We start from the raw sequence: 12193 nt of genomic DNA, 5'->3' as shown, positions 1-12193 counted from the left end.
CGACCCTTTAATACAGTTCCTCATGTTGTGGTGACCCCCAATTTCATTGTTACAAGCTGAACATAATGAAAGCATAGTGATTAATCACAAAAACAGTATGTAATCATATATGTGTTTTCCAATGGTCTTAGGCGACCCCTGTGAAAGGGCCGTTTGACCCCCAAAGGGGTCGCGACCCACAGGTTGAGACCCACTGAGTTAGAGGGCTCCCTCCCTGGCCCCAGACTCCACACTGCCCGTCTATACTGCAGAATCATCCCCAGCTCTTTCCAGGACTTCCCTGGGAATGACTCCATTTACAAGTGTATAGTATGTATACTCTTCCCAGCTACTCCCTCCTGTCATCAAATGTGTCCTAAACTACCAGGCGTCCAGCACACCTTCATTAGGACCCCAAAGCCGCAAAGCTGAAGATGTAAAATTTGTGCTCTCTTTTGCCCCCTGGTGGTGCCATGCAGCAACATCTCAAAAAACCCACAAGGTCTTGTCTGGCAGGTTGTTTTTTGTTTTCGTTTTTAACAAAGATAACAAAACCAGAGGCTTAGATGTTGGCCAAGGCAGAGTTGGGTTAGTCCCCTGCCTTCTAGAATCAAGTGTATGTCTACCACCGCCCTTTAATCACCCCGTGCCATCTGGTACCAATACACTCTGCTTTATCAAAGAAACTATACACATTTCTTTTATGTTTAACAGAAAATCTACTGCTTATCCCAAACTTAAAATTTCATGATGGATTCTAGAACACAGCGCCCTGTTTTTCCATAAATAAAATAGTACTCGTGTCCCTACAACTTGCCTTGAAAGAGACTGTGTAAAATGGAGGTTTCTTTTACATCTGCACTGCCTGTCTGATGGCCTAGAAAGTATGGCACATGGCAGCGTCGAGGACCCCGCTTCTCCCCTGGCCCAGGGCACCCTTCACAGTAAAAAATGGGCCGCTGGTTTTTCCAGAGGCCACGGCTTTGGCAAAGAGATGGACAGCCGTGTGTGCCATTCAACGGAAAGAGGCTGGAGAGAGGGAATATTAATGACTTGGATGAATGAGAAGTCAAGAACTTCCCTGTAGCCAGACCTCTGGGTGACGGGCTTCCAGCCAACATCCCAACGGCCACTCATACCCTTGGCTCAGCCTCCATAGCCACAGGGAGGTCTGGCAGCTTCGTGAGAGAGGAGAGCCTCCAACTGCCTAGGGTTCTCTTGGGGACTCCTAAGGGCCTCACCTGCCCACTCCCAGTCCCCTCGGAATCAGAAGCTCTGTTTCCTCGGGACCACAAAGCCCCGCAGTGTCCCTGGGACTCTGGGATCAGCAATAGGCAAGGTCAAAGTGGAAAGGCCAGAGGGCGCGGAGAAAGGGCTGTGGAGTGAGACTAGGTCTGTTCTCCATCTTAATCCTCTCTGGCTGTGTCATCCTGGCCAAGTAACTTAACCTCTCTGTGCCTCAATGTCCTTATCTGTAAAATGGGGACATAACAGTACTTGTCCCAGATGGTTATTATTGGAAGAAAAAGAGCTCATCCCTAAAGCATTTAGTGAAGGGCTTGGGCATCTATGCCCAGGGCATCCCAGCTGTCATTCGTAGCACCAAGTCAGGAGATGCCAGAGGTGGCAGAACACTCAGAAATCACCCAGCGCAGTGGTTGTCAAGTTGTGTTCTTTACGATCCTCGGAAATGCCAAGAGGGGCCTGAGGTCACGTGGCAGGATGGGAAAGGGAGGCTGAGTCAGGCAGGACGGTGCTCCCCTCTTCCTCCTCCTGTCCCGCTTCCACCAGGCCCTCTTCTAGATCTCTGTGATAACAGTAGGGTCGCATCTTACAAGGAGGGTGTTTGGTCTAAGTCAGTGGTTCTCAACCTGGGCTGCACATTAGAATCACCTGGGAATCTTTTTAAAATCCTGATTTCTGGGCCTCATCCTCCTGAAATTCTGTTTCTTTGTTACTAATGTTGTGGCCCCACCCGGTAACAAAGAAACAGAATTTCTGGAGGATGGGGCCCAGAAATCAGGATTTTAAAAAGATTCCCAGGTGATTCTAATGTGCAGCCAAGGTTGAGAACCACTGGTCTAAGTGAAATGTTTAATGTTGAAACCTCAATGGAAAATCTCTTACAACACTCATAGCACATAGTAGGTTCAGCTGTGTGTGTGCAACTCTGTATAATAATTCTTAGGTAGAGAGAGCCAGTGAATGTGACTAAAAGAAAGAAACAAGAGAAGGCTGCATACATGAGGTGAACATTCATACCAGGGTACTGCTCTGGCCCTCGGTTTCTTCAAGGGGCTGTGGTAAGGATTAAACAAGCGCTCATAGAAATAGTTCCGGTGTCACAGTAAGCCCTGGATGTGATTTATTTTTAGTTACTTTACTTAACAACACTTACAGTGTTTACTCTGTGCTGGGCTCACTTGTAAGCATTTTGCGAACATTAACGTATTTAATCTTCACGGCAGCCCCAGGAGGTAAGGAGTAGAATTCTCTCCATTTCTGTGGTTGAAGAAACTGGGGCACCAAGAAGTTGTGATTTGCCAATTAGGTCAGATGGCTTGCCCCAGGATTGGAATTTTGAGCTCACAGCCTGGTTGGTAAGCACCTCAGTGGCTACTTTCTCCAATTAAACTAACAACAACAACAATCCTCTGGGGCAGGAAATGAGGGACCGGGAAGAAGACCATGTGTCTACTTCGCTCTGAGGGGATGGAGCCTCCATCCCCTCAACATATTTGTAGAGAAGTTTGTTGTGGTGGAGACTAAAAGACTACACACAGAGGTGCCAGGATCAGGCCAGGTTTTTATCCATGAGACGGTACGATTATAACAACAACAAAAGTGGTGAGGTTGATAGTGGCCCCCGTGCTAGCACCAGGTGGGTATGCATCACCCCTCTCTGGGCACTTTCCATACATCCATCTTGTCATCAGTCCTCAAAACCGCCCATCTGCTAGGTCCTGTCCAGCTAATGTGTATTCCGTGTGCAGGGGACACGCGGATAAGACAGATATGATTCTTGCCCTCGCAGAGCTTATATTCTAGCAAGAGAGACACCTGTAAACAAACAAATGACCGGGATCCTTTGAGGGGCAGACGCAGTGTGAGCAGAGTGGTAAGAGGGAGAGGGGCTGTGTTGATGGGGAGACTCCTTTAGACACGCTGGCCGGGAGGCCCCTTCTGTGGTGGTGACCTTGGAGCGGAGACCTGAAGGGTGAGGACCCAGAGATCTCAGGGGGAGCAATTGGTGGGCAGAAAGCCATCCGGAGGTCCTGGGTGCAAATGAATATGGTGTGGCTGAGGAACGCTGAGGAGGCAGTGGGACTGGCGTGGAGCGGATGAGAGGAGACAGATGGGAGCTGACGGGGTTTGTGTGTAGGCCAGTGGGAGCCTTCAGCCTGGAGTCTAAATGCAGGGGGCGCCATGGATTTAGTCTGAAGCAGGAGAAAGCTGGTGAGAACACTAAGTAGGTGTAAGCGAGTTGCCCAAGTTCAGAGTAAGCTCTGGGATCTGATTCCAACCCTGCCCAGCCAGACTCACCCTGGGTCCCATCCAGGGGCCTCTAAGCCACAGGAGGCCACTGTGGCCTGGCAAGGGCACTGGGCAGGGACGAGGGAGCAGGAAGTGAGCATTCTGGTCCCTCCAGGGCAGGCTGTGCTGCCTGGGGAGGGAATGGAACCAGCAGGAGCTGGGGGAAAGGGGCAGCTGCTACACAAAGCCCTCCTTGAACAGAAATCCCAGCCTGCTGCCTGGGGCCGGGCCAGGGGCCAGACTGGCCTCCCAGCATGCTCAGCGGTCCAGCAGCCCAGCCCCCAGAGCTCTGAGCTCAGAGAAGCCTCTGGGGTGTGGGGTCACCCTGTGCCTCCTCCCTTGGGGTCAGAATAGGTGCATCTCAGTAAACATCTTTTTCCACAGAGTTGCTCAGGGTGAGAACCTCTGTGTCATCCTTGATCCTGAATTCCCCTCTTCCCCAACATCCTCATAATAACCAGCTATGTTGGCTATGCTCTAAGTTCTCCATATGAATAGGCTCACTTAATAATTGCAACAACTCTATGAGATGGAATCGTGTGTGTGTGTGTGTGTGTGTTTTAATATGTTTTTATTGATTTCAGAGAGGAAGGAAGAGGGAGAGATGGAAACATCAACGATGAGAGAGAACCATTGATCAGCTGCCTCCTGCATGCCCCCCACTGGGGATCAAGCCCGCAACCCGGGCACGTGCCCTTGACTGGAATCAACCCTGGGACCCTTCAGTCCACAAGCCGACGCTCTATCCACTGAGCCAAACCAGCTAGGGCTAATATTTTTCATTTTTTATTTTTATTTTTTTTTGAGAGAGAGACCGATTTGTTGTTCCAATTATGTATGCGCTCACTGGTTCCTTGTATTGACCCTGACTGGATATCGAACCTGCAACCTTGCTGTATTGGGACGATGCTCCAACCAACTGAGCTACCTGGCCAGGTGAGCTGGGATCCATTTGAATTCCTATTTTGTAGATGAGGATACGGAGGCACAGAGCTAAGAGGTAGATGATATGAGACTCTAACCGCATGGCCTGGTTCCACAGCCCACGCTTTCTCCCAATGCATTGCATGGTCCTCTTAAGACCTGGATAGCATGTCACTTCCTCTGGGAAGCCTCCCTTAATACAGCTCCAGCAGAAGACCATAGTGAAAAGAATCAGAGACACCAGTTCAAAACCCAGCTCTGCTACCAATGAGCTGTGTAACCCAGAGTCGGGCAGTTAACCTCTCTGGTCTTTGGGATTCCTTAAAAGGAGACAACAACAGTACCTTTTCTCATCCACCCCTTTGCTCTTTTTGAAATCTTGGGACTTGTAACTGTGCTATTTATTGGGGGGGGTGGGGGTGGGGAAGAATAAAATGAAAACATAGTTTGCAGAAAAAGAGTTGCTGTGTAGAGAACTTAAGTGTGCTACCCAGACCGACTTCCTTGAAGGCCTTGTTGCCCCAGCGCAGGGAGTGCGGGCAGCGGACAGCCTGCGCTGCCAGCCCCTGACCCCAGAATACCTTGCCCAAGGTCACCCCTGCTCCCGGTAGGCCATGTCCACAGATGCCGGAGGGAAGCCAGGGTGGAAAGGCCTGGCCATCCCTGACCAACGGGGTATGTCTGAAGGGCGTCTCAGCTTGGCGCTCTCTATGGGGTGGGTGGAGGCTCCACAGGTCTGCCTCGCAGCTGTATTGCGACCCCTCAAGGTCACCGAATGACCTCAGAGTCTGCTTCCGGGAAGCAAAACCTGCACTGAGCATGGCCTGAGGATGCACAGGGCCTCCTCAGAATTTCCTGTTTGCTATGGATTGCGTCAGCATGTCTTCTTCAATGACTCCCAACAACCCCAGAGTAAGAACTTTGAGCCGATTCACAGAGAGAAAACTGGTGCCCAGGGAGGTTAAGGAACTTGTCCAAAGGGCCCCCGAAAGGGGTGACAGAACTGAGATTTGAATCTAGGTACTCAGGTCCCAGACTTGGGCTTCTGATTGGTGTATACCTTAATGGCTGACTTGCACTGTAACACTTGAACCTGAAATTTTAAATTAAATTTAAAAAGAGAGCAATCTGAGGAGTAGTTTCGGGTTTCCATTACCTTAATTTCAGATTGACCTTTAGCTGGGTGTGGTTTTAAATGCATGGGCTTACAGGGAGTGATTTGGGAGGTGGGGGGGGGCGCAGCAGCAGCATCTATGGGTTCAAATCCTGGCCCTGCCACCTGTCTGCACAAACACAGGCAAGCTATTTAGCTTCAGGTGCCTCTGTTTCCTCATCTTTGCAATGGGGCAGCAATAGCATTTCCTTCAGTGGTGTTTATGAAGATGAACAAAGTCAGTATTTGCAAAGTGCTTCAAGCAGTGCCTGGCACTTGGGAAGTCCTGGAAACCGAGCCATTAGGAGCCTGGACTCCGAAATTACATCGACAGGAGTTCGAGCCCCAGCTCCTAAGCAGAGTGTGACGTTATGATCTGAAGAGGGTTGCTTAATTTTTCCTATTTGCTATGGATTGCGTCCGCATATCTTTAATTACTCCCAACAACCCCACAGAGTAAGAACTTTGAGCCTCGGTTTTCCTGCCTGGAAAATGGGGGTAAAATATTACCTAGACCCTAGGGTCCTGTGAGGGGTCAGTGAGGTAATACACCATGACATATGGTGGACACTGAGGCTGCACTTCCTCTGAGCAGGGCCGACGACCCCGAGCGTGAGCGCCTCCTGGAAATCCTGCACCCTCGGTGCCTCACTCGCCTCACTCTAGTCCCAGCCCTGCCTATGAGCTCACAGAACCCTCTAGAATAACATTAATGATTAATTAAATAAATAGTATTAAAAGTACCTAATATTTATATCATAGTGGCTAAGAGCATACACTCTAGAGTCAAACTTCCTGGATCGTAATCTGGAGTACATAGCTGTGTGCCCTTGGGCAAGTGACTTTACCTCTCTGTGCCTCCATTTCCTAATCTATAGAATGGGAAGAATGATGGCATGTATCTCACGGACTTGTTTGGAAGTTTAAAGCAGTGACTGCATGTAAAGCACACTGGACAAGGCGAGCACTGTATGTGGTGGTGGTCCCCTGTGCTTACAGAACCCTCGAGTCGTGATGTTATTGGTACCAGCAATAGTATCGAGTCCACTGTGAGCTCCTTGAGGTTCCAGATCAGACCTTACTCCTGTCTTTCTCCTCAGCACCGGGCACCGAGAGGGGAACTATGATTATCCTAATTGGCAAAGGAGGGGGGTGGTGTCTGCAGGGCCCATGGCGTCTCTGGCCCTTCGGCTGCACCTGCAGCTGGGACTGGGACCTGCCCACGCCGCCCGGGCGTGCAGCCCTCCTGCCCCTCTTACCTCGCAGGCCTTGGCCATGGCGAAGCCACCTCCCAGGAGGAGGATGATGCTCCAGGGGATGGTTTCCTCCGCCCTCTTCCACGTCAGCAGGGGCTTTGTCTCTGTGTTGGGAGCTGGGCAGAGAGAGAAGACACTCACTCTGAGGGGTGGACACGGCTCCCTGCAGGCCTGTCTTTGTTGGGGGCACTCGGGGTTCTCCAGGAAGCCACGATCTGGCTCCAGCATCTGACTTTGGAGCTGCAGGGGAAAACCCACACCACATGGCATGGCACCTGCACTATTCAGAATGAAAACAGTGGGGCCCCGCGGCTGGGGGTGTCCTGGAAGCAGGCCTCCACGCCAGGACACCCTCCCAGCCTCTCACAGTCCTGGGCAAGTGTTACTTTCACCCTCACCCAGGGCAGAAGGTTCTCTCTGTAGCTGGAAGTGCAAGGGAGGAAGGAAAGAGGAAGGCTATTCAGGAGAGAAAAAAGCTATGGGAATCTTTGGTCCGTGGAACTATGGGATGGTTTTTAGGTTTTCAAAGGCGGTGGTGCGTGCAGTGGCCAGAACAGGGGCCAGCACACTTCTGTAAAGGGTGAGGGACTGGATAATTTAGGCTTTGCGGCCTCTGTTGCAACTAGGATGCCGTGATGGCACCAAGCAGCCACGGACAAAACATGCATAAACGGGCATCCCTATTCTCCACGGGGCTGGGCACTTGCTATTTTCATGTAAGACAGAAAATGTTTTCTGTTTCAAAAATGTGGAAGGAATGATGAACAGGGAGGGCCTTGTTTCCTGAAACACATTGCCCTGCACCCCATCCGCTGCCTCCATACATGTCACCTCCCTGTAGGCATTGGAGCCTGCAGCTCCCATTCTGTACACTAGGAAAGCCAGAGGCGAGAAGTGTCTAAGGGACCTACTCAGGAAAGCCAGTTCCAGAGAAACCAGGGACTCACTGGGAGGTCACCCAGCAAATCAGGGACAGAGCTGGGGTACCAGACATCCAGGTCCTGGTGCCCTTCCCACAGCCCCAGCCCGAGAGGAAGCTCAGGTCCTATGAGCCCACTCCCAGGTGACAGAACCCTGGACGGGACCCGGTCAAGAGCAGCCAGGCCACAGGCTGGTCAGGAACCGATGAGGCTACAAGGTAGGCTGGTGGGGGAAGATCTGCCCAAATAAGAATAGCAAGTACCGCCCTGGCTCAGTTGGTTGGAGCATTGTCCCATACACCAAAAGGTTTGGGGTTCAGTTTCTGGTCGGGACACATACCTAGGTTGTGGTTTCAATCCCCAGTCGGGGTGTGTGTGGGAGGCAACCAACTGATCTCTCTCTCTCTCTCTCTCTCTCTCTCTCTCTCTCTCTCTCTCTCTCTCTCTCTCTCTCTCTCTCTCTCTCTCTCTCTCTCTCTCTCTCTCTCTCTCTCTCTTTTTCACTCACCATATCCTTTGGTGAGGATTTAAAAAAAAAGTAGTAATATTGATTCATGTTATTACAACATGGCTCATCCTTAAAAACATCATGTTAATTAAAAAAGCAGCCAGTCACAAAGAATCACATATGTAACTATGTTTACATTTATATAAAATATCTAGAATAGGTAAATCCATAAAGAAAGTAAACTGGTGATTGTCTAGGGCTTGAGGGGAGGGGCATGAGCGACTGCTAATGAACAAGGGTTTCTTCATGGGGTGGCGAAAATGTTCTAAACTAGTACTGATGACTGTACAACTCCGTGAATATACTGAAAACCACCGAATGTACACTTCAAACGAGTGATTTGTACAGTATGTAAATTATATCTCAATACAGCTGCTATTTTAAAAAGACAAACAAACCAAACCAACTAGATTCTTACTCTCGGAAGCATCCATGGGCAATAGAGAGACAACTGGACAAAGAGAAGTGATAACTGAAGGTAGAAGAATGGACAGAGGTCGCATAATAATATAGGAGGGGGGCCAGCAGCGGAGGTTCTGTGGGGACACAGACACTTTGAGGAAGCAGGTCCTCCCAGGAAGCAGAAGCTTCGAGGAAGTGGGGGTCATGAGGAAGCAGACGTTATGAGGAAAAAGATGCCAGGAGGCAACAGAGGCTCCGAGGGAGCGGACGCGAAGGAGCACACACGGTAAGACGAAAGCCAGGGGGACGGAGGCTGAGGGAACAGGAAGTAGAAGCCGTGGGAGCAGATACTAAAAGAGAGTGGGCACCAGCAAGGTGAAGACAGAACTTACAAAAAGGCAAGAACTAGAATGAAGCGAAGACTATCAAAATTCAAAAGCTAAGGAGCAGTAGAAACTATGAAGAGACCAAGAAATGACACACGGAGCGGGTTGTGAGGAAAGCGCCTGGAAGCAAGACAGAGAGGCAGAGATGGAGGAACAAGGGAAGCCTGTTTGGTTTTGCAGAGGCCAAAGCCCACAGCCTAAGCCCCTCGGACCCTGTGCCAGCCTCCTCCTGGGCCAGCTCTGCTCCAGGAACTACTGGTGGGACCGAGAAATCCTCTCCCTCCTGATCCTTACGCGCTACTCCCCACACTCCAACCCCCATCCTACAAAACTGGCACTATCCTTCCTAATATGCCATTTTTTTCCTACAATAGAAAATAGTGCCTGGCCGGTGTGGCTCAGTGGTTGAGCGTCGGCCTATGAACCAGGAGCTCACGGTTCACTTCCCCGTCAGGGCCCATGCCCAGGTTGCGGGCTCCGTCCCCAGTGTGAGGCACGCAGGAGGCAGCCAATCAATGACTCTCTCTCATCATTGATGTTTCTCTCTCTCTCCTCCTCTCTGAAATCAATAAAAATAAATTAAAAGACACACAATAGAAAATAGTTAGCTTAGGACCACTGTTTCCTGACTCCTGGTCCAGAGCTCATCTCACTCCCCGGATAGCGATGGGCCAGGCACACACATGCTCATCTGTGACAGGTGGCAGGTGTCGGCACCCTCTCAAGGCAGACTGCTGGACATCCAGTGGGGTCACATGCTGGATGGGGCTCTGAAGGCCAAGGCCAGACCACAGACAGTTTGGAGGAGGGCTCTGTGCTGCTTTTAGGCTGGATTTGAATGTTTTCAGCAGTTTTGCCTCAATCCACACCGCTTCCTATTCATTTTAACCCAGCTTGAGATGCTCACATCTGGCCCTGTGGGCAATTAGGTTGCAAGTCCAGAGGTGGCAAAGCTTTTCTATAAAGGAGCAGAGAGTAAATATCTCGGGCTTTGTGGGCCAACAGGCAACAATGAGGCTATTGCATAGACACTTATATAACTAGAGAAATTAAAAGCCCACAAATTTCTTATCGAAGAAATTAAAAACTTTATGGCCACTGAAATTTGAATTTCATGTAATGTTTGTATGTCATATTTTTCTCTTGATTCTTTTCAACCATTTAGAAATGTGAGAGCCATTCTTAGCTCATGGGTTGTACAAAAATAGACAGGCAGCTGGATTTGGCCCAGGGACTGTATCTAGTTGCTAGGCCCTGCCCTGGACAGTCACCTCCGGCAGCCCTAAGTGCCAGACAAGGTAGCTGCTCAGACAGAGAACGGGGAGCAGGGGGTGGGGAAGACTCAGGGTGGCTCATGGCTCGTACAGTAGGGCTCTCAGGTCCCAGGTGTGGGGCCTACCTCAGGCCACCGATTACTACGCTCCACGCCACAGAACTCACTGAGCTCACCGACACCCCAGCCCTGACGACCTTACCTTTAAAGTCACACCACCACTTGAGAGAGGGCCTTTTGGATGGGAAGAAAAACAAGATGGTGACAATGCTCACGCCGGTTACAGCATCAGAAGTAAACCTACAAGGACAGACAAGGCCCTGAGTCATGTGGCCCTGGGCATCTCAGCAGGCCAAGGCTGGCAGATTCACCAGTGAGGATCTGTGGGAGGGCATCAGGGCCACTGTGAAGGGGCCTGGTCAGCGGCCTCTGGATTCTGTCTTGATCTGAACTCGGCACGGATGTAACCGCCCGTGGATGCAAAAGCCCTTTGCCCACGGCCCCCGGGGCTTTTAGATCCTGCTTGAGCCAAACAAATACTTTTCCTCGCAACTCAAGGACACGAGGTCAAGAGACTTGACCAAGGAGGAAAGAATCTGAGAGCCACAGAATACCGGGGTCTGTGGAACCCCCATGGATCACTGTAACCAGGGTTCCTGTAGCAGCTCTGCATTTGCTCAGCTTCTGTTTGCATTCCTCCTGGGATGGGCGGCTTACTACATGGACATGGAGCTCACTCAGATCAGCAGAGCCCAGACGGAGCCAGCTTCATGGCCCCACAAAACCTAACTACCAGCTTGCAAGGATCCACAGGTGGAGGAGGTGCTAAGCCCTCAGAAGCCTGGGGTAGGCCTCTTCCATTTCAGATGGGGAACCCAAGGCTCAGAGAACAGAGCAACTGGCTCAAGGCCAGACCATGGTCTATGGCAGCCGTGGGCAAACTACGGCCCGCGGGCCGGATCCGGCCCGTTTGAAATGAATAAAACTAAAAAAAAAAAAAAAAGACCGTCCCCTTTTATGTAATGATGTTTACTTTGAATTTATATGAGTTCACACAAACACTCCATCCATGCTTTTGTTCCAGCCCTCCGGTCCAGTTTAAGAACCCACTGTGGCCCTCGAGTCAAAAAGTTTGCCCACCCCTGGTCTATGGGGAGATGGGTACTGAACCCAGATTTCCCAGCTGCAAGTTCAATAAAGCTCAGAGCCAACTACTAACAAAAGCATGTTTAGCCCACACATGTGGGAAGAAGAGTGTTCAAATGGCCAAGAAACTGGAAAAGGTGGGCGATACCACTATACTAGAGAAATAGAAATCAAAACACTAACGGAGTACTACTCTGTTTTTACCTCTGTGAACAGACAGGCAAACTTGGAAAGGGTGGTAACACCGAATGAGGATGTTGGAAAACATATGGGGCTGGTGGGAAAATAAATGTTTAACCTTCCAGAGGACAGCTGGCATCATGCTTCAATACTTTCCATGTGAATACCCCTCGATCCAGTTATTATACGCCAAGGAATTTACCCTCAGGAAATAACTGGACTCTGTACACAGATTATGTACAGAGATGTTCATTTGATAAGACTGAAAAATAGAAGATGCTTAGTAGAGACATGTTTAAATAAAGTGTTTTAAATAATATATATAATATGTACATAATGAAATACCCTACATCTTTTTCTAATATACGAGATAATATAAATTTTTATGTGTAGACATACAACCAAGAAACCTTGTAAGTAGAAAAAAAGTTTTTATTTGCAGTATTGGACACAATCCAAAAGGAATTGATAAGCTAAATTAAGATACTCCCATTCTATAGGATACTATGCAGTGTTTAAAAAGAATGAAATA

General features: G+C 49.7%; 1 protein-coding gene across 1 annotated transcript in view; it reads right to left on the bottom strand.

Annotated features, from left to right (window-relative positions):
- The window catches only part of SLC13A3 (solute carrier family 13 (sodium-dependent dicarboxylate transporter), member 3), a 65548-nt gene that overhangs the window by 7085 nt on the left and 46270 nt on the right, over positions 1-12193 (bottom strand). The window contains exons 9-10 of the mRNA XM_015570362.1: positions 10538-10635; positions 6850-6962 (exon numbers count right to left, since the gene is read on the bottom strand). Coding sequence (XP_015425848.1) covers positions 6850-6962; positions 10538-10635 — 211 coding nt within the window. The remainder of the gene's footprint in view (positions 1-6849; positions 6963-10537; positions 10636-12193) is intronic.

The sequence above is a fragment of the Myotis davidii genome, unplaced genomic scaffold (assembly GCF_000327345.1).
Source record: "Myotis davidii unplaced genomic scaffold, ASM32734v1 scaffold827, whole genome shotgun sequence".
NCBI classification, from domain to species: domain Eukaryota; kingdom Metazoa; phylum Chordata; class Mammalia; order Chiroptera; family Vespertilionidae; genus Myotis; species Myotis davidii.
The sequence above is the reverse complement of the archived record's forward strand: the minus strand, read 5'-3'. Positions and strand labels throughout refer to the sequence as shown.